General features: G+C 45.9%; 10 protein-coding genes across 10 annotated transcripts; 7 read left to right on the forward strand and 3 right to left on the reverse strand.

Annotated features, from left to right (window-relative positions):
* Window positions 1–615: 615 nt before the first annotated feature.
* N7483_002967 (cytochrome P450) lies at window positions 616–2,362 on the forward strand (the record flags this gene model as incomplete). Its single annotated transcript, XM_057086404.1, has 4 exons — window positions 616–834; window positions 901–1,534; window positions 1,607–1,929; window positions 1,988–2,362. 4 exons carry the CDS (start codon window positions 616–618, stop codon window positions 2,360–2,362), a joined length of 1,551 nt encoding a protein of 516 aa, XP_056952553.1.
* An 805-nt stretch (window positions 2,363–3,167) lies between these two features.
* N7483_002968 (uncharacterized protein) lies at window positions 3,168–5,835 on the forward strand (the record flags this gene model as incomplete). The annotated part of the gene is made up of 10 exons (XM_057086405.1): window positions 3,168–3,314; window positions 3,370–3,485; window positions 3,541–3,893; window positions 3,951–4,032; window positions 4,098–4,288; window positions 4,351–4,614; window positions 4,682–4,928; window positions 5,021–5,166; window positions 5,236–5,332; window positions 5,415–5,835. 10 exons carry the CDS (start codon window positions 3,168–3,170, stop codon window positions 5,833–5,835), a joined length of 2,064 nt encoding a protein of 687 aa, XP_056952554.1.
* Window positions 5,836–6,089: 254 nt separating this feature from the next.
* N7483_002969 (putative C6 transcription factor) lies at window positions 6,090–8,471 on the forward strand (the record flags this gene model as incomplete). Its single annotated transcript, XM_057086406.1, has 4 exons — window positions 6,090–6,208; window positions 6,271–6,393; window positions 6,494–7,226; window positions 7,284–8,471. The coding sequence occupies 4 exons, from the start codon at window positions 6,090–6,092 to the stop codon at window positions 8,469–8,471; spliced, it is 2,163 nt and encodes a 720-aa protein (XP_056952555.1).
* Window positions 8,472–8,598: 127 nt separating this feature from the next.
* Window positions 8,599–9,497, reverse strand: N7483_002970 (DUF1445 domain protein; the record flags this gene model as incomplete). Its single annotated transcript, XM_057086407.1, has 3 exons — window positions 8,599–8,742; window positions 8,804–9,025; window positions 9,063–9,497. 3 exons carry the CDS (start codon window positions 9,495–9,497, stop codon window positions 8,599–8,601), a joined length of 801 nt encoding a protein of 266 aa, XP_056952556.1.
* A 585-nt stretch (window positions 9,498–10,082) lies between these two features.
* N7483_002971 (MFS transporter) lies at window positions 10,083–10,520 on the forward strand (the record flags this gene model as incomplete). Its single annotated transcript, XM_057086408.1, has 2 exons — window positions 10,083–10,317; window positions 10,387–10,520. 2 exons carry the CDS (start codon window positions 10,083–10,085, stop codon window positions 10,518–10,520), a joined length of 369 nt encoding a protein of 122 aa, XP_056952557.1.
* Window positions 10,521–11,407: 887 nt separating this feature from the next.
* N7483_002972 (uncharacterized protein) lies at window positions 11,408–12,430 on the forward strand (the record flags this gene model as incomplete). Its single annotated transcript, XM_057086409.1, has 1 exon — window positions 11,408–12,430. One exon carries the CDS (start codon window positions 11,408–11,410, stop codon window positions 12,428–12,430), a length of 1,023 nt encoding a protein of 340 aa, XP_056952558.1.
* A 913-nt stretch (window positions 12,431–13,343) lies between these two features.
* On the reverse strand, window positions 13,344–13,667 carry N7483_002973 (uncharacterized protein; the record flags this gene model as incomplete). The annotated part of the gene is made up of 1 exon (XM_057086410.1): window positions 13,344–13,667. One exon carries the CDS (start codon window positions 13,665–13,667, stop codon window positions 13,344–13,346), a length of 324 nt encoding a protein of 107 aa, XP_056952559.1.
* Window positions 13,668–14,374: 707 nt separating this feature from the next.
* Window positions 14,375–14,788, forward strand: N7483_002974 (uncharacterized protein; the record flags this gene model as incomplete). Its single annotated transcript, XM_057086411.1, has 1 exon — window positions 14,375–14,788. One exon carries the CDS (start codon window positions 14,375–14,377, stop codon window positions 14,786–14,788), a length of 414 nt encoding a protein of 137 aa, XP_056952560.1.
* A 479-nt stretch (window positions 14,789–15,267) lies between these two features.
* N7483_002975 (uncharacterized protein) lies at window positions 15,268–15,462 on the forward strand (the record flags this gene model as incomplete). Its single annotated transcript, XM_057086412.1, has 1 exon — window positions 15,268–15,462. The coding sequence occupies one exon, from the start codon at window positions 15,268–15,270 to the stop codon at window positions 15,460–15,462; it is 195 nt and encodes a 64-aa protein (XP_056952561.1).
* Window positions 15,463–15,709: 247 nt separating this feature from the next.
* Window positions 15,710–17,350, reverse strand: N7483_002976 (amidohydrolase; the record flags this gene model as incomplete). Its single annotated transcript, XM_057086413.1, has 1 exon — window positions 15,710–17,350. One exon carries the CDS (start codon window positions 17,348–17,350, stop codon window positions 15,710–15,712), a length of 1,641 nt encoding a protein of 546 aa, XP_056952562.1.
* Between the last annotated feature and the right edge of the window lie 1,786 nt (window positions 17,351–19,136).

Genomic DNA, 19,136 nt, shown 5'->3' on the forward strand with positions numbered 1-19,136 from the left:
AACTTGAAGTGGTATCATATGGGGGGGTATCATATGGGGCTCTTTTGCTCCATCGCGGGATTCACGGAATGATGCCCGCGCCAACCACTCATGAGACTCAAGCATTTAATGTGGAGCATTATGGGTCCCGAGGTAGAATTGCGCGGGGAAGACGGAAGAGGATTTGTTGAGAAGGATTGAATATTTTATACTAGTATTATACTAGTAATTCCGTTCGAAAGTACCTACAAAGGAGTTTGAAGTATTACCTATACTACATAAATGATTATATGGGCTATCACAGTGATCATATTATCTTCAAGTTGAACCTCAGTTCTAAATTACTATACACATTCCGGCAGTTGGCTGACTCGGAGTTAAACCGTTGCGGAATGAAGCTGTCATTATTCCACAGGTGCGTTCCGACATCCGCTTGTGGAGACTACTGGTCATCTAGACCATTATGACTGGCTACACTATTATGCAGCCAAGTGTCAATCTTCCCTGCTCAGAATCTTGCATGCATGATAACTTTCGGAAAAGTGCCGCCTATGCGCCCGAGACAAAGTTATAAGAAATGCCAACTCATCCAGTTTATCCCCAGACAAAGCTTCATACAGACGAGGATCTGCAATCATGACTCTCCAAACGGTTGCTCTTGTCGTAGTAACGGCACTTTACTTCATCATCCGCTATTTCAATCGAACTGATATTCCAAAGATCAAGGGTATTCCTGAGATTCCTGGTGTGCCCCTCTTCGGTAACTTGCTGCAGTTAGGCGAGCAACACGCAACGGTAGCCGCGAAATGGGCAAAGAAATTCGGTCCAGTCTTTCAAGTGCGCATGGGTAATAAGGTGAGATTATAATACTGTCCTGAGGTATAAACTTTTATGATCTGACGCGCCAAACTCTTCCTGTAGAGAATTGTTTTCGCGAATAGCTTCGATTCCGTGCGCCAGATTTGGATCAAGGACCAGTCGGCTCTGATCTCTCGACCCACATTCCATACCTTCCACAGCGTTGTCTCTAGCTCTCAGGGATTTACTATTGGTACCTCCCCATGGGATGAGTCCTGCAAGCGTCGTCGCAAGGCGGCAGCCACGGCCCTCAACCGACCTGCGGTGCAATCTTATATGCCGATTATCGACCTTGAAGCCAACTCCAGTATCAAGGAACTATACCGGGATAGTAAGAATGGAACCTGCGACATCAACCCCACGGCGTACTTCCAGCGATTTGCGCTTAACACCAGTTTGACATTGAACTATGGATTCCGTATCGAGGGCAATGTGAACGACGAGTTGCTGCAGGAGATTGTAGATGTGGAGCGTGGTGTCTCGAATTTCCGCAGTACCTCAAACAACTGGCAGGATTATATTCCTTTGCTCCGGCTCTTACCTAAGATGAATAACGAGGCCCAAGAATTCCGCGCTCGTCGTGACAAGTACTTGACATATCTCCTGGACATGCTGAAGGACCGAATTGCCAAGGGTACCGATAAGCCTTGCATCACTGGAAATATTATTAAGGATCCCGAGGCCAAGTTGAATGATGGTAAGACCCCGCCGCTCAATCCTGGGTGAAAAATGCGCAAATCTAGAATGATCCATACTAACAATAATATAGCCGAGGTGAAGTCGATTTGTCTGACCATGGTTTCTGCCGGTCTCGACACTGTTCCTGGAAATCTGATCATGGGTATTGCATACTTGGCGTCGGAGGATGGTCAGCGCATTCAAAAGAAGGCCTATGATGAAATCATGAGCGTCTACCCCGACGGCGATGCTTGGGAAAAGTGCTTGGTGGAGGAGAGAGTGCCTTATATCACAGCTCTGGTCAAGGAGGTTCTGCGATTCTGGACAGTCATCCCGATCTGTCTTCCTCGCGAGTCAACCAAGGATATCACATGGAATGGCGCAACAATTCCCAAGGGAACGACATTCTTCATGGTGAGTACTCCCGACCTTGCTCTCTTAATCCTACTATCAGTTACTCATGTCAAAATAGAACGCCTATGCCGCCGATTACGACGAGGATCATTTCAAGCAAGCCGACAAGTTTATCCCAGAGCGATACCTCGAACTTGAGGAAGGATCAGGCACCCCACACTATGGATACGGAGCCGGATCTCGGATGTGCGCTGGGTCTCATTTGGCGAACCGTGAACTTTACACGGCATTCATCCGTCTTATCACCGCGTTCCAAATGAAGCCAGCACAAAAGGCAAGTGACCTTCCGATTTTGGATGCGATTGACTGCAATGCCATCGCTACTGCCCTCACCACTGAGCCTAAGCCTTTCAAGGTCGGCTTTGTTGCTCGGGATCCTAAGAAATTGGAGCGATGGATTGCGGAGAGTGATGAACGTACGAAGGATCTTTGATTATTTGTTTTACTTCTTTCTTCATACTTTAGCCAATTTGCCTTTTCTTCATGGGCTACTGTGTACCAACACCGTGGGTTTATGTATTTCAATGATGTTATGTACATGAGGTGAATAAAATGGTCTCGACTCCCCCACAATTTCCCCACATTTGAGTGACAATTCGGATGAAAGATCAGCCAAAGATGAGATTATCATGAAGCTAAGTTGGTCTAATACTCGTTGATAGGTGGCTCTAGACTAGTGTGGGGGCAACTTGAAGCCACCGGAGATACTCAATAGCTTGAGACTCAGAGAGTGTCAGACATGTGGAATGACCATGCTAAGCTACTCCGGACTAGGTAGTGTATACACTCTAATAGATTAGCAACTGCAAGATCAGACAAAAAAAGAAGATCTTCCTTATTATTACCAGGAATGAATATCTGGTCGGAGTAAAATTCCAATCTTATTCCGGCTCAGAATACTGAATCAGGAATTATCGGGGTTCGATGTGGAGAACAGGGTCTATTATTCAACTAATCCCCACAATCTACATTCAAATATTAATACAGGAAGAGCCTTTTGAACTTGAACCCTACGGTATTGCATGATGATTTGAAATAGTACAATTTCTATGATCCGGTCAGCCCACAGCGGGGTACATGAAGGATTAAGGGTCTTGCACCAATTTCTTCTATAAGTTCAAGTTAAGACCCTATTTAGTAGTAATAGCTGCCAGTGGAAACATCCCGAGGAGCAATTTGTAACGTCTCACTCTACGATCAGTCTAAACCTCTGAGCTCACTGAGCGACACGCCATTCAATGTTTTCCCTCTTGGTACTGGTAGCCCTGCTCTCGGGGAATGTCTCAGGGTTGTACACTGGATCTACAACTTCCAGTAGTGAGGGGAATGTCGGTTCTCTGACCTTGAAATCGGCTATCCTCTATCAAAACGATGGCAACTGGACTGTAAGGTACCGAGATAACTGATCTTCATTTCATATCTGACACAATTCACTTTCAGGCGCATGCAGAGACACCTAGCTCAATACTATTCCTTGATCCGAAGACGAAAATCGACGCCAAAGAGATTTGTACCCGAAATGGAGAAGTCTTATTAAATGCGCAAGAGCTGAAGAAGTATACTTGTACTTCGATTCCCGGTATATTAGTATCATGCTCATTAAATAACTAGATTCCAGACTCCCCTGCAATATCAGGCCTATATCGGTGCCATATCGCCCGATGAGCAATTCTGGACATCGGGGTCAAACTCCCAACGAACAAACATTATATCCCGAAAGAAGACCCGACGCTTCATCTGCACTAACTCCGCCCCACTCGTCGACGTTGTCGATGCGCCCTTCTACAGCTTTCCGAAAGCTAATGTCTCTAGCAATGGGACAACCTATATGGGTGTGCGAGACCATATGTCATATCGATTTTTGGGCATTCCGTTTGCCCTTCAACCCATCAATGAGCTGCGGCTGGCATACCCAATTCAGTGGTACACTAACGAGACAAACTACGTTCTGAATACCACTACTTGTATGCAGTATCCAAATTCACCCCTCAAGAAAGTGGGTTGACCTGATTGGAATATAGATGGTCCGACCTGTCCTGCAAATGGTGGCTACTTTGATGGCAATTCATACGGCTTGAATCCTTGGGGTAACTCAGAGGCCTGGTGAGATTCAGATTTCCTTTTGCCTTTGTTAGATCTAACAGCGTACTAACATAGCGACTTAATAGTCTTCTGATGAATATCTTCACTCCATATCTGCCTGGCAAAGAGGATACTGAGCCCGAAAACCTAAAGCCGGTCATGTTTTGGCTGCACGGCGGCGGTGGTACTGCGACTGATGCCACTTACGATGGCGCGAGCTTGACCTCTCGCTCTGATGTGGTCCTTGTTAGTATCAACTGGCGTGGTAGCAACTTCGGTTAGTTGTCCTTTATCATATTCTACTTACTGAGAATCCCAGAGCTGATTCTTGATATCTAGGTGACATCTCTTTCAACGACGGCTATGTTGACGGCAACTACGGCATCGCAGATATTGTTGCTGGCCTTCAGTGGGTCCAAGATCACATTAAGGAGTTTGGCGGCAATCCCGATAGTGTGACAGTCTTCGGACAAAGTGCCGGTGGTGAAAGTGTTATGAATATGGTCCGATCCCCGAAGGCAGCTGGGCTGTTTACTGCGGCAATTTTGCATAGCGCTGCTCTTGGGCCAGCCGTGACTCAGGAAGAGGTCGCCAATGCCACAGGTATATCATTTTATTCCTATCCCTCCCCACTTCAGTTAAAGAGACTGACAAGATCCCTCGGACCCAGTGCCCGCTGTGAAGGAAGTCTGCGGAGATGCCATTGGTGCGAAGCGTCTTTCATGTCTTCGAAGTCTATCCCTCGATGAGTTCATGAACAACATCACCTGGACGGTTGGTGAGAGTTACGATAACTTTGACACTGGGGCTATTGTTGATGGTATCTGGATTGCTGGCCAGAGTGTGGCTGCTGCCAGGGAAGGAAAGCTCAACCTTGTGCACTTTATGTCTGGATCAATGCCCGAAGAGGGAGAGTCGTACGTCTTTCTTGATCTTTCGCGGAAGCTTTGAGTGAAGCTTGAGCTTGCAATATAATGCAATGAGCAGGATATACTGACTAAAACTACAGACTTCTTGGAACGATGATTTTGCAGAATGCAACCGACTTTAACGAAACTCTCTGGTCACTTGCTGGCTCCCAGTATCCCGATGACTGGCCTCCTCTGGTCGAAGAGTCTGGTGTTTGGAATAATGGCTCGAATTCAATCAATGCTTGTAAGTCCTGGCCATCATTACTAGAGGATAACGGTATGCATATTCGATTTAATTGACCTTCATGCTCAGACAACAACACTATCAATGCATTTACAACGGTTCATCTTACCTGCCCTGGTGAGCAATTTATCAAGGCTGCTTATGAAGCGAATGCTTTCAAGTCTTAGTAAGTCAATCCCTTCGAATATTCCAAAAAAAGAGATATGAAAAGAGCAATTTCAGATTTTGACATGTTCTTTTCTTTACAGCTATTACTACAACAATCTTCGTGCGTATGCCCTGTCTTATTATGATCCCTACGATTCATGTACTTTCCCCGTTGGCGAACCAGACACACCTTACTATCGCTGTCATTCCGGTGATCTATACGAAGTATTCGGATCCTACTACATCTTTGACCAGCCTGTTCGAACTGCTGACGACATTGGTCACACAAATCTCCAGCAAGATATGTGGGGCTCATTTGCCCGAACAGGCAACCCTAATCCCTCAAAGGAGTATCTCAAAATGCGTGGCTATGAAGGATCTCTGGCTGTTTTTGAGAAATTCTCATGGGATAGTTTTGATGGAAGTGCATCTATCAACATCGACTATCCGCGACCGTATATGAGCGGTCTTCCTTGGGCTGAGAAGTGTGGTGTTGTTGAAGAATTATACCAACTTCCTTGATGGATACATTGTTGAGATACTAGGATATATGAATAATAGCAATAAATACAATTGCAAGATAATACAATTCAACTATTTTCATTGATTTGCCACCATAAAATTACTCCGAGATTTATGAAAAGTAAGTGATCTTCATTAGTATTACCGAGCTTGTCCGCCAATCCCGATTCTCTCTTTAACCGCGGAATATCATCCCCGCACTTCCTCCCTTAGCTTTCCCCGGTGAAGCTACATTATTTGACACACATTTGGAAATGAACCACCTCGACTCGATGCAAGGATGGGGAAAAGCACCATCCGTTGATGATTCCCAAATTGAGCATCAGGATGACCGACCGCGGAAAAAGCGCCGCAAGTACATTGCTAGAGCTTGGTAAGCTTGCTTTTGACCCTCGTGCCCCATTTAAATCATTAATTAAGCTCTTTTTGCACTAGCAATGAATGTAAGCGCCGCAAGATTAAATGCAATGGCGAGACTCCATGTCATCGATGCGGTCGGCAAAATATCGAATGTGTTTACGTGGAGAATCTTCCGCAAGATAGTGTCGGTGAACAACAGTACGCAATCCATCCCCGAAGGACTGCATATTTCCACTTCATGCATACCCAATCGGATATGAAGCAGGAAAGCCAACGCTAAATGTCGCATTTTTAATAGAAACTTTGATCGACTATTTGAACAAATGAGGTCGATGCAGGATCAAATCACCGTATTATCTGCAGCTGTTCGTTCTGTGACACATAGTGACACGCCTCCTTTTCCTGGTGTGCGGAATAGCGTGGTCGGATCGGCTGCAGCAACATATGGCCCAGTAGTCACTCAAAGATCGCTGCGACGAATATCAACTACTGCCGAAGTACCATTCCAAGGGCCAACGACTTCGGCGTTTAGTTTTGGTTTGGCCAAGTCTAGCCTACAACAGCGAGGCATCGTGGAACGCAATGAAATAGGCGATGAAGGTGATATGATGCAGGAACCATCTCCTCTTGCGTCTCCATCTGCTCCAAATTATGATTTCGGGGTGCGGCAGGTGGTGGATCCTCTATGGGCGCTTCCGAAAGAGGAAGCTTTGCGACTTTGTCAGGTTTATGAGGATGAAATGGGAATCATGTATCCCGTTCTGGAACTCCCAGAATTATTGGATCAGGTGCACCGACTATATGGGCTGATGAACCACGGCATGAATTCCGTCATTCCGGACGAAGGACAAAGTTCCCTGGAGCGGCATGATGTTTATATCCTTAGATTGGTTTTTGCGTGTGCTCTCACAGCTGAAGCTAGTGGCCGAAGTGAGCAAGCAATCGCTCTTTTTGACAGCGTACGCGAAGTTCAAAGTGACTGTGTCTGGGGTCCCCCTGATATCAAGAGCATCATTTTCTTGACTCTGGTAGTAAGTGGGCTCTGATATCCAATACTCATTCCATATTTCCTATTGACATTTTTGCAGTCCATATTCTATTTTCAAATGGATGAAGAGACACTCGCGTGGCGTACGATCGGAATAGTCGAGCGCATGTGCCTTGAGAGAGGGCTACACAGGCGAGAAACCTTGAATCAGCCGGCTATTGAGGCAATAGGAAAGGATCGTGTGCTCCGACTATTTTGGTCCATCTATATTCTTGACATGCGTTGGAGCTTCGGCACGGGTATGCCTTTTGCACTTGAAGATACTGATATTGACCCTTGGCTTCCGGAGCCAGAGGAGAAAACCCCTTACCTCCGTGTGATGATTCGCTACAGTCGCATCGCCGCCAAAGTCTGGAAATTTATCTCGACATTCAACAATACGAACGAGATAAGAAAAGAGGAAATGAACTACTTGGACTGGCAAGTTCTGCGTTGGGTCGAGACGATCCCTGATTCACTGCGATTGGATCATCCCAGTACTCCAGACTCGGAAGCAGCGACCGAGGGTCCTAGAAGTATTCGCAGACTACGCGCAATGCTGTATTTGCGAGCGAATCAATTACGGATGCTCATTCATCGACCAGTACTGCATACCGCAGGTCATATTGTTCGGTACCCCAGCGAATCTGAAACCGTTGTTCGTATTGCCAAAGAAACTATTCGGTTCATCACCCACTTGAATGAGACCTCGGATATCTATCAGCTTCAGCAGGTCACGTTCAATTGGTTTTTGGTATCGGCTTTGGCGGTGCTGTTCCTGGCTGTCTCGCAAGCCCCATCCCAGTTCAGTGTATCTTGCAAAGAGGAATTCTACTGGGCATTAGAGCTAGTCAAAGGGTTCTCTACAAAGTCATACATCTCGCGAAGATTATGGAAATCAATCCGCAGTCTTCGTAAACTGGGTCCACAACTTGGTCTTAGCGTGCAGAAGGCTCGGCCAGACGGGCCTGTCGATGATGAAGCATCTATACCGGAACCCGCAACTGAACAGGAATCAACCATTCCAGCCCCTGATGCAAGTGTCAACAGTCTGACGCCACTTGATGGAGCACAAATGACGCAAGAACTTATGGAGTGGTTTGAAGCGGTCGGGAATGTAGAAGAGCAGATTATGGGATTAGGCACAGGGCCAATACAGGATGAAGGAGCCTGGCAGCAAATGCCCAATGGGGCTTACATGTTTGACTATGGAGGCGAGCTGTCTACTCTGATGAGAGACTGCTTTTGATCATTTGTGGGAAATTCAATTGGACCTTGATATATACGACTTGGGCTTTGTATTGAACATGAAAGATAGGTATCAACTTGCTGATTGGAAAATTCGGACCCATCATTCGAATCTATATTTGAATCTTTCAAATGCCACCCGACCGAAGCTTTTCCAAATCTCCAGCTGTCCAATCTGTGACTAACATATGTCCTGGCTCATGTGCAAAGACGAGGCCATCGAGACGGTCTCCTGCAGCCTCAACTGCTATCTGGGGTGAAACGCCACATGCCTATTAAACAGAGTCAGTCGAGGGGTACATCTTGCTGTTTGACACTTTGTGTTGAACCTACCCAAAATACGGGCACCTCGCCCTCTTTGAACTGCTGAGGCTCTCCAAAATCTGGCTTATCAATATCAAGGATGCCAAGTTCTTTCGCGCCTTCCCAACCCCAGGCGACAGGTTCACCATGGGTGGAAAGATACGTGCGGGTGATTTCGCGAACTGATTCGATTTGTTCAGGAATGTATGGTCGCATCGATACAATACAGTGACCCCCCGGTGAAGACACCCGCTGGCAAAAAGGGGATATTAGATCTGTACATAGCAACGGTAGATCCAGTTTCTTGGTGTCGAGGAGTGAGACCGGCTGCAACCAATGCATCTTCAAATGAGAATGAACAACCAATCAAGAAGGCAACATGGTCATGTGTCCACAAGTCCGATATATCCAGACGACTCTCACAGTGCTTACCACTTTTGTACACTCTGTATTTTGGAAAATCCGTGCGAACATCGAAATCTGGTGATTGGATGCAATTTGCGGGTTTGATTCTGTGGGGATCTCCCGGTACAGAGGTCATGCCTAACAATGGGCAAGCTACTGGATTTCTCGAACATAGATTATGGAAATCAGTAGCATGTTTCGCTGGTAATATCAGCAAGTCGGCTTGTAGATAACCCGGCGCGACTCCGCTTGTGTTTGTTAAGCGATTCTCGCGACATAGTAGACGGGCTTGGAGTGATGTGGAATCGATGCTGCCCATATTGATCAAGTTTTTAGTAAATGAGAATCAACATGAGATTGAACAGTACTTTGAGAATCTATCATGATTATCTTCCCATATACAGCATATCCAGCCTCGGTTATCTCTGAGACTCTTGACTCCTCTTTGACACTCTATAGTGGAGACTTCTTATCATCGGGCTCCACTGCCCGATGTATCTGGGGAAGTTCGGATTTCTTCCGTCATGACAAGAATCTCAATCAGATCGTCAAGGTTACCTCTATAATGAGTTAGCAGGTCTGAGAGTGGCAACGCTGGTAGAATCCCGTTCCCCTCACCAAAGGCTATCACAGTATGATCGGACCGATGCTCCACCGATCGTGGAACCAATGATAATAACAGTTATGAGTGTACATTCCAAGTTGACGACAGGGATCAGAGATAAGACAAGGTCTTCACACTATCTTGCATGCATTTGACTCCGCATCTTTTACTTACTCTCTTATCGATTCTTAGATCGGTCCTATTCGCGTATTATCTGAGACTCATCCTTGATCTCTTTCATCGAAGACGTGGAAATATTCTTTTCTATTTCGACTTGTACCATACCAACACTGAGTTCACATGTCCACTCAAACACACGATGATGCGGGCGGAGGCGCGTTGGAACAGAAACTCTCAGTTCAGAAGGAGGTAGACCAGGCGCTGACAACTATGGATGAAACATCAAATGGAGAATCTCTGGACATGACTCTTGATCCTGAAAAAGAAAGAAAACTGTTGTTGAAGTTGGATTTCGCATTCGTGCCAATCATCATGCTTGCCTACCTTTCTTGCTTTTTAGATCGGTCTAATATTGGTAAGAACATGAATCGTTTCCCTTCATCTCAAATTAGCTTGTTGCTAACATTGTGGAATTCGAATACAGGCAATGTCAAGGTCGCTGGAATGCCTGAGGATATTCATGCCTCAGATAGCGAGTTTTCAACAGCCATTTCTATATTTTATGCACCTATAATCATATGGAAATCTAGCGCCAGGAAAATTTCCTTTCTTGGATGATTGCCGCTTTTAGAAGGGTGCACTGGATCATACCTGGATTGTGCTCACTGAGTAGTTTCTATCACAGTGCTGGATACCCTGAGCGGGCCTTCAGTCATGTGACACAGTATTAGTCATAGGTGAGTGAGTGCTGAAGCATGGACTAGTGGATCTGAGCACCGATTGAGCCTTGTGTCGGACCGCGTCGCCCTAAAGCTCCAAGGCTCCAACCTTCCAAGTTGGGAGGTCACAGATATTGTTTTTAATAAGTTTAAAACACCCAAGTGACTGCCTTAAGTTTACTCTACCACCATTTTGTTCTACGATATAGTTTCAAACTTATTCAACACCACTATTGGCGGTAAAGATGATAAATCTAATCTTATCAATACCTAGGTATACACCTAGGCACCTAAGCAGTCGTTCTCCAAATTGGCAAGGGGTAGGCCAAAGCGGTATAATGTGGCAGATACACTCTTCAACTCTCTTTCTTAGCCCCACCGCCAAGGCCTTAGCGTCGATGATTCATTGAGCCTACCGTATTAAGTTGCGGTCCGGTGTGATCTCCCCGAGCTTGCACGATGACATTTAAACCGTGGGCCCCTCAACTCAATACGTCCAGCCTAATATATTTTTTACGCTAAAGTCTTGATAGTGGGGTCAAGAAAGAGAGTTAAAGAGTGTGATATAGGTATGAATCTGATTATATCAGCATTTTCATGTTATACCCTAATCAAAAAGTATGGTCGCCTTATCAATAGTTACATATTTTACGTGCTCGAGTACTATCAACAATCGACGATGTTTTGTTTGTTTTGTCTGCACTTCCGGGAGCTTAATTAAACTACTTCAACCTCCCTGTCTTAATTTCATTTCTATCAACACACATTCTCAATTCTTTTCCAACCATGGATAAACCCCGCTACACGTTGGGGCCATTTCGGTCCAGTGTACATGACAAGGACTCCCAGCTGAATGTTTTTGTCTCCAACAAACATTTCCAAATCGAATTGAAAGCCGCCAACTTTGAGAAGTCACCGACACTTCTGGCAGACTACCTCCGATATCTTGAACATCTAGAACCTGATTACCTGCCTGAATCAGACGAAGAATTTGACTCAGAGGACCCCCTTGAAGAGCTGGCTGAATGGGTATTGGAATGTTTCCTCCCAATCTTTCGAGGGATTCCACCTTTGGATATACATCAGAAATACACTCTCCATGATTGTCTATTTCCAGAAGTTTTCCATTACTTACTAGATGTCCATCAAGACAACTTGTCACCTATCTTCCTAGATAAGGCTGGAGATAAGCGGTTTCTTGGCGCTCTTCTCCCAGAGCAAGTGGATTATTCTACTTTTCCAATCTATCGCCCTGATCAAATTGAAATTTCAATATCAGATGAGAGCAGTGCCTTACCAGCTATTCCCCGCAAAGTATACATCCAGGGGCAACATATTCAAGTTGCTTTCTTGAAATCAGTGGGCGCTGGGGATGTGAACAGCATATGCAGAGAACTCGGAGCATATACCAAAATACAATCAGCCTTAGTTTCCAAGCCTATTCACACAAGTCGGCTACTTGGAATTGTTCATATCCCTTCCTCAGGCCGAATTTTTGGTCTACTTCTCTCATATATTGAAGCTAAGGATAATAAAACCTTGCTTTGTATGGGAAAAGACCCCCAATATGTCTCGATGGGACAGAAATGGCTAAGCCAGATCACCTGGTCTATAGAGGGGCTCCATATGTGTGGTGCTGTCTGGGGAGATGCCAAACCTGATAATGTTCTAATAGATACGCAATTTGATGCGTATCTTATTGATTTTGGTGGAGGCTATACCAGGGGCTGGGTGGATAAGGAATTAGCAGATACCGCTGAAGGAGATCTCCAGGGTCTGCAAAGAATCTCCGAATTTCTCTTCGAATAAATCGTTCCATATCTGCGAACCTGTCTACGGGTGTGTTTTAGTGATGAAAATAAAAGACCAGTTTTCTATTTTCCTTTTTGCTTTCTTTCCTTTTGTTTGGCAAGTACTACAGTAACTAGCTCATGTGTGGTTTTCCGTCACTCTCTAAATGCAGACTGAATCTCAACCGCTCCCACATCATCAACTTTTTGAATCCACAAGTGAGGTTTTTAATTCCATGAAGAAAAACGGACCATCTCAGGATTGTGACCTGAGGCCTCTCGTAGAGGGTCTGCGATCACTACAGAATACATTAATGTGCGCTGTGATGGTTGTTCACGAATGTGGAATATTTGTAAGGGATTGGATCGAATCGACCAGACCCACTGTTGTTTTCGCCGGCTTTTCTTTGATCTCCACCCAAGACTCATTTGTATTGCTCAAAACGCGTTTTGCTATCCTAAAGCCTGCTTAACCTACCTCTTCACTCTCCGTGTGCTAAAACCACTGAAAGATCTCGAAAAAACATAGACTGACTTGACTTGATACTGTAGGGGAGAACTTTGTATGCGTACAAATTCGAGCCATCCATCTTCATCTTGCACAAAGGCCCTCTATGCCGTTGTCATGCACTCCAACTATTCTCTACTAGCGAATACGCCTCGAGTTGCAACCATTGCAAGTCCAGGTGCCCGGGCCCTCTCATCTATTGGACTACCTCGTTATGCCTATCCTTCATGGCGGCTGAAACACCAGAAGCCAGTACTGTTCTTCATATTCTCCATACACCAAATTGATTCCAAAGAGATAGCATATTGTGAAATTATTGCAGAGCAGTGCCCTTCTCTGCTGTCTAAACAAGTGTATCCAAGATCATTCAAGTCAAATCAAGTAAATCCAAACGAACCCTAAAGTGCTGCTATTCACACATCTCCTACACCGTTTCAACAACGGGAACTGCCTTCTTCATATTTTCTACCCATTCACGGATATTTTCTACAAAACTTCGGGCAATTCCGGGTTTAATTCCCTTCCCAACGAAGAAATCTGGGTTTCGGTCCTTGTAGATGTGATCAAGATCAAAGCCATCTGAAAGCGTGACGTCGGACGCTTGTTGGAATGCAGCTTTGAGGGTTTCATCGGAAACATTTGATGCAAGCCACTCACCATATTCCTTGACAGCAATGTCTCTGAACCCGGGGATTTTTAATGCGCCCACATCCTTCGAGCCAGCCGGGTCAGCAGTCGGGGCTGTCATCTCAACTGCAGCAGGTTGGGACGGGAGACATTGATGTTGATAGGTGGATACGGCGTTCCGGGCCCAGCAATATTACCCGTTTTCCGTTTTTCTTTCTCTAGCCTCTGTTGCTCCTCCATGTATAGCTCTTCTTGGATTTCATCAGGAACGTCTTTATGCGAGTCCAGCACACCACCTTTTTCGGCGTGGGTAACCAACCTTCTGAGGGTTTGAGTGTGGAGTCGATAATGCTTTTTCCCCACAGGATCCAGCCAACAGTAGGGGCCTAAATGGCATGCACTCGAATCACACTTCATCATGGCATAAACACGTCGCCAAATTGGATGCTCACCGCATGCATTTTCTTCGGCATCTAGCTAGGTATCTCGATCATCAAGCATCCTCTTCATAACAGAATATCTACCTCTTTTCTCTCCGCTCCGCCTGTGGATGGAGAGGTACAATCATCAACATAGTTGAAAGAGACCCTTAGTGTAAGTCTCTTGCCACGACGGAAGTGAATTGACCACATCTGTAGCTGTTTCTCGATAGCAGTCCAAACAATATCGGTTTTGTTAAAACGTTTTGTCAGATCACGCTGAGAGCGGTCGTTGACTGTGTGTGCGCTGATCGGTATTCCGAATTTGCATCGGTAAGTTCATGTGCAAATATCAGGAGACTCGGGGGGAGCCATGCTAATACTATAACAGTTCATCTTTGCTGTGAATATGTTTGGAATCATCGGCTATAGTCTGTTGTTAGGAGTTAGCGATACTGGTGTGAGATATTTTGCCACTTTCTTCATCGCGATTCCAACTTTTACAGCCGTTGGCCTGAACCTGGCATGGTTGAATGTCAATGTCGCTCCTCAGTACAGACGAGCTCTGGAAATTGGCTTGCAGCAGACCATAGGGAACTGCGCGGGTATTGTTGCCGGGCAGGTTTATCGCACTTCTCCATATGTTCTTGGTAATTCATTTTCATTGGGAGCTGTCGTGGCATCTCAATTCGTTGTTGTTGGTCATGGGCTTTACCTGCGACGCCAAAATAAGGCGAAGGATGAGATTGAAAGGGGAGAAAAGGAAGATACCCGGCGAATCCATACTGGAGATGGGGCAGTGGACTTCAAGTACCATTATTAGATCAGGAACTACTACGAAAGTCAAATTACTCATGAAATCATTCCAGATTCAAGATATTCTGGGTTGATGCCCCTGTACCAATTGATTCTGGCAAAATCTCGTGGTCAAGAATCTTGAATTGTACAGCATGGATTATGATGATCCATGGGACGAACACTGCTTATGACGCACACGACCCTTATCCCGAGATGTACGACCTAGAAACTACTTAAGCCTATTTATACCCCAAATCTGAGTCCGCTTGAACTTGAATATTCTGTTGATTCATATTAAGTCATTATTTTGTAAGTCTATTCGAAAAGAATTCTACTCAAATACTTCTACCACCTCTTACATATAATTTCTTCACCATATAATTCTGTTATCTTCAACAGCATCTACTACAATGGGCCTCTGCATGTCATTCCCACGTCGTCAACGCTTTGGACATCCAGGAATGGGCATGGGTGGATTTGGACCACCACCCCGACGCTATCACCATGGCGGTGGAATGGGAATGGGAGGAGGGTATGGACGTGGTGGTGGATGGGGTGGACCGCCGGGTGGAGGATACGGACGGAGCTCCGGATATGGAGGTCATCGAGGTGGATTTGGTGGAGGAGGAGGAAGTCGAGGGCGTGGACGCTGGTGAGAGGATGACAGTACATCCTGAGCTCAAGGTAATTCCATCATGATAGGAAGAAACCAGATCATGGTTGTTGATCTGGTATATTTTTGTGAACTTGAAGAGACCTGACGATTCTCTTCTGCACAGATCTTCTGATCCAATTATAAGCGATCATAATATCGATCGGTCAATGGTCATGATGATATTTTGTTATATCTCGAATGATGAAGGCCACAATCCCTTGAATGAATATGCATGTGTATACACCCTCATGTCTCATAGAGTCGAATAACTCATCTGTTAAGATTTTCCTTTCATTCTGAATCATAAGTTACTTCCTGTTTATCGATGTCAAAGACCTTCCTTCCTCTGTACCATGTTTGACAGACCCTTGCCTCGAGTAACTGTTCTGGTGACCAGTGCATGTCAAGCATCGCCAAATCAGCTTGTAGACCAGCCTGTAGCCGCCCGGTGAATGAGTCGGAGAAAGATGCAAACGCGGCTCCTGATGTAGCAGCTGAAACAGCCGTGGCTAACGGGAGAGCAAATTCCGGATTGACGGTCTCCTGCATGTCGGGATCGAGGGCGGAGCGGCGCGTGGTCGCGTTGAAGAGGTTAGGAAGGGGTAAATGCTTCGCGGTGGGGGCATCGGTGCCAAAGGCTAGGGTTGCACCACCATCAAAAAACTCACGATAAGCAAAGGCTCTTTTACAGCGATCAGGACCGATAAGAGAAGGCCATGAATCAAAAGTCGCTGGATCAGAATGTACTGGCTGCACTGATGCGACGATTCCAAGATCGCCTAGTCGTTTAGCATCTTCCTCAGTGGTGAGTTCAAGATGCTCGATTCGGTGTCGACATTCTCGAAGGGATGGTAACTGAGATAAACAATCGATTGCATCCTGGACTGTGCGATCTCCAATCGCATGCAGGGCACACTGAAGACCAGCATCCGTGGCCTGATTAATCGCCAATGAAAGTGCTTCTTTGGGCCAGATAGGATCGGTCAAATCTGAACAGCCACCATATGGTTGCAAAAGGCCTGCTGTACAGCCATCGACTGTACCATCGCAAATCAGTTTTATTCCATTGATACAGAACAATGGCGAGTTCTGGCGATTAAATTGGCGATGCATAGAAATCGCACGATCAATATGATCGCATATTTCCGAATCGTCGCGAGAGTAAGGAATTAGCCAATGCGCTGCGATGTGGAAAGGAGGCTCGCCATGCTGACTGCGATACATCTCCAACGCTGCCCAGTTGTTCTCATCCATCGCCATATCCACAAGACCTGTATAGCCAGCCTGTCGATGGGCAGTGAATGCTGCATCAATAGCCGTCATCTTCTTTTCCACAGAAGCCACTTTATCCAGAAATGGCCATACAATATTGAATTGGGCTGCTTCGTCAAGCACTCCCGAGGGCCGACCGTCTGCGTTTCGATGAATTCGGCCGCCGGGTGGATCATCGATTTCCTCTACTTGAAGTTCCTCAAGCGCTGCACTGTTGCACCATGTAGAGTGAAGATCCAGGGCCTCGATATAAATGGGTCGGGGGTCAAGCTCATCAATTGCAGAGGCGTGAGTCTGACCTTCGGTCGTGGATTGGGACCACCCACGGCACAATATCCGTGGCTCTAGAGGATTTGCAGTCCCGTAATCCCGGATATTTTTCTGAATTTCTGACAGGGACTTACAGTGCATTAGATCGAGCTTTTGTAAGGAAAGGCCAAAATTGAGAATGTGAACATGGGCATCAATGAAGCCTGGAAGGACTAGTTTTCCGTTCAAGTCCACCAGAGTAGCTGAGTGTGATGCCTGCAGCACGACCTCATCTTTCTCACCCCCCACATATTCAATGCGATCACCCGAAATGACGATTGCCGTGGCAAACTCATCGCTAGAATCAGTTGGACAGAAGATACGTCCATTAGTGAAGACCGTGGTAGTCATGGTTTCCAAGGCTTTTCAGGGGGTTCAGAAGCTCAAATTTCAGGATTCAGTGGAGAATGGACGAAGCGAAATATGATCCGCGTCAAGGTTGAAGTAATGCAAGGGAAGGCTGTGTCACTTAAATCTAGAAACAAATCCAAGTTCATACTAATCATCACTTCAACTGTTATGTGTCACTCTGACACTCAGTGTTGTATCGGTTATCGTTCCGCTCCGACGGTGTCCCCCGCTTTCCCCTATCATCCGAGTTCTCTTCAAACTCTCATATATTAGATCACTTGGACTGGGGTTTGTAGTGAACTGTCCAACTAACTATCGGATTGACGATATATGGAAATGCGCCTCTTAATATACAAAGTTCATCCACTCTAAGGGCGCTTGAGATGCTCCCCGATGGTCGCGACGCCACGCCAAACCTATTGCCGACCTCGGCGTCGACCAGCTCACTTGCGAACAAAGACGGGATGACTCACCTGTATGACTCCCTTGAATATTGAAATTAAATACTAGGCCCTATAAGAGGATTGACACTGCATACTGAAACAATCACAGGTCGGAGACGGAAGAAGAAGTGCGACGAAACCCGCTCGCGATGTATGAACTGCATAAAGCAATTGAATGTGTTTGGCAATCGGATTGCATTGAGCGCACTAGTTCCTCTCCATATATAGCAGTCTCCTCGGATCCTGTCCATGGCGCTAGAGGTCAGACGCAATCTGACTCCAGTTCAGTGAACTTAGTCAGGTTGTTGTGCATGCCCGAGCTAGTGCCAATACACATCCAGGATGGGAATAAACAAGTACAAATGACAGATGATTCCTCACTTCAATCAGCTCTCGTAACGGTCCCTCATATGAGAAACTTCAATCGCCTCGAATCGATAGTCCGCGCACTGATCGCATACTCGCCGGCTATTAGTTCTGAAAGTGGGAATCTCTTCGATTTTCTCAGAAGGAAATTTCTCCCAGAACTTATCAGACCTGCCGCTGATAGTCAGGTTATCGATGCATTGAGTAGAGAAACTATGCTCCTGGCCCTGGACAAGCCCTTTTGTATGCATGCACTGCTCGCATGCTGTGGAGCCGAGATTCCTACCCAGGACCAAAACCTCGACAATTAGCACGTCTTCGCTACACCCAATCAGTCAAAGCTCCTAGGAAAAACCTGAATGAGAGCAATATTCAAAGCCAGTGGATTGTCACCACCTTGACTGTCATGATGCTTTGTATTTATGAGGTATGCGTGCACTGTGAGGAGGCTGGCAACCAAATAGTGGCCAATGTTTTACTGTAGCGATCAAAGGCACCTGGATCTTCTGGAGTAGAAATTCATCTTTCGGGTGCCGCTAGAATGGTTCAACTTTGCAACCGAGCCAAATCAAATGCATCCAGTCTCTCAGCTACAGAACACGCGATGTATAGACTTGTTCAGGAATCTTTCATCTTTCACGTTGCAACCAGTCTGCCCTTCCAACAAGGTCACCTCGACCAGGTAGAAATTGAAACAGCCTTCCAGCTTGCTGAGGAAGCCGTCTACTCACACTTTCAACCAGAAGACTCATTTTATGCCAACTCACCGGTGCTTGGGTTTCCGCCTAAGCTGTTTCGTTGCATTTATCTAATATATCGTTTATACAAAGATTCTCTTTCTAAAGAAGTGGATCAGGCACTATGCCAAAGCCTGGATCGAGATCTTGAAAGATGGAGCGATCATGTTCCAAAACTTGCATACGGATCATCTGAAAGGATTGGCAGTGTTTTGAAGGATGCAAGCAACAATCTCATGC

This window comes from Penicillium malachiteum (genome assembly GCF_028827825.1).
Source record: "Penicillium malachiteum strain IBT 17515 chromosome Unknown utg000001l:1.0-8184562.0:1.0-8186909.0, whole genome shotgun sequence".
NCBI classification, from domain to species: Eukaryota; Fungi; Ascomycota; class Eurotiomycetes; order Eurotiales; family Aspergillaceae; genus Penicillium; species Penicillium malachiteum.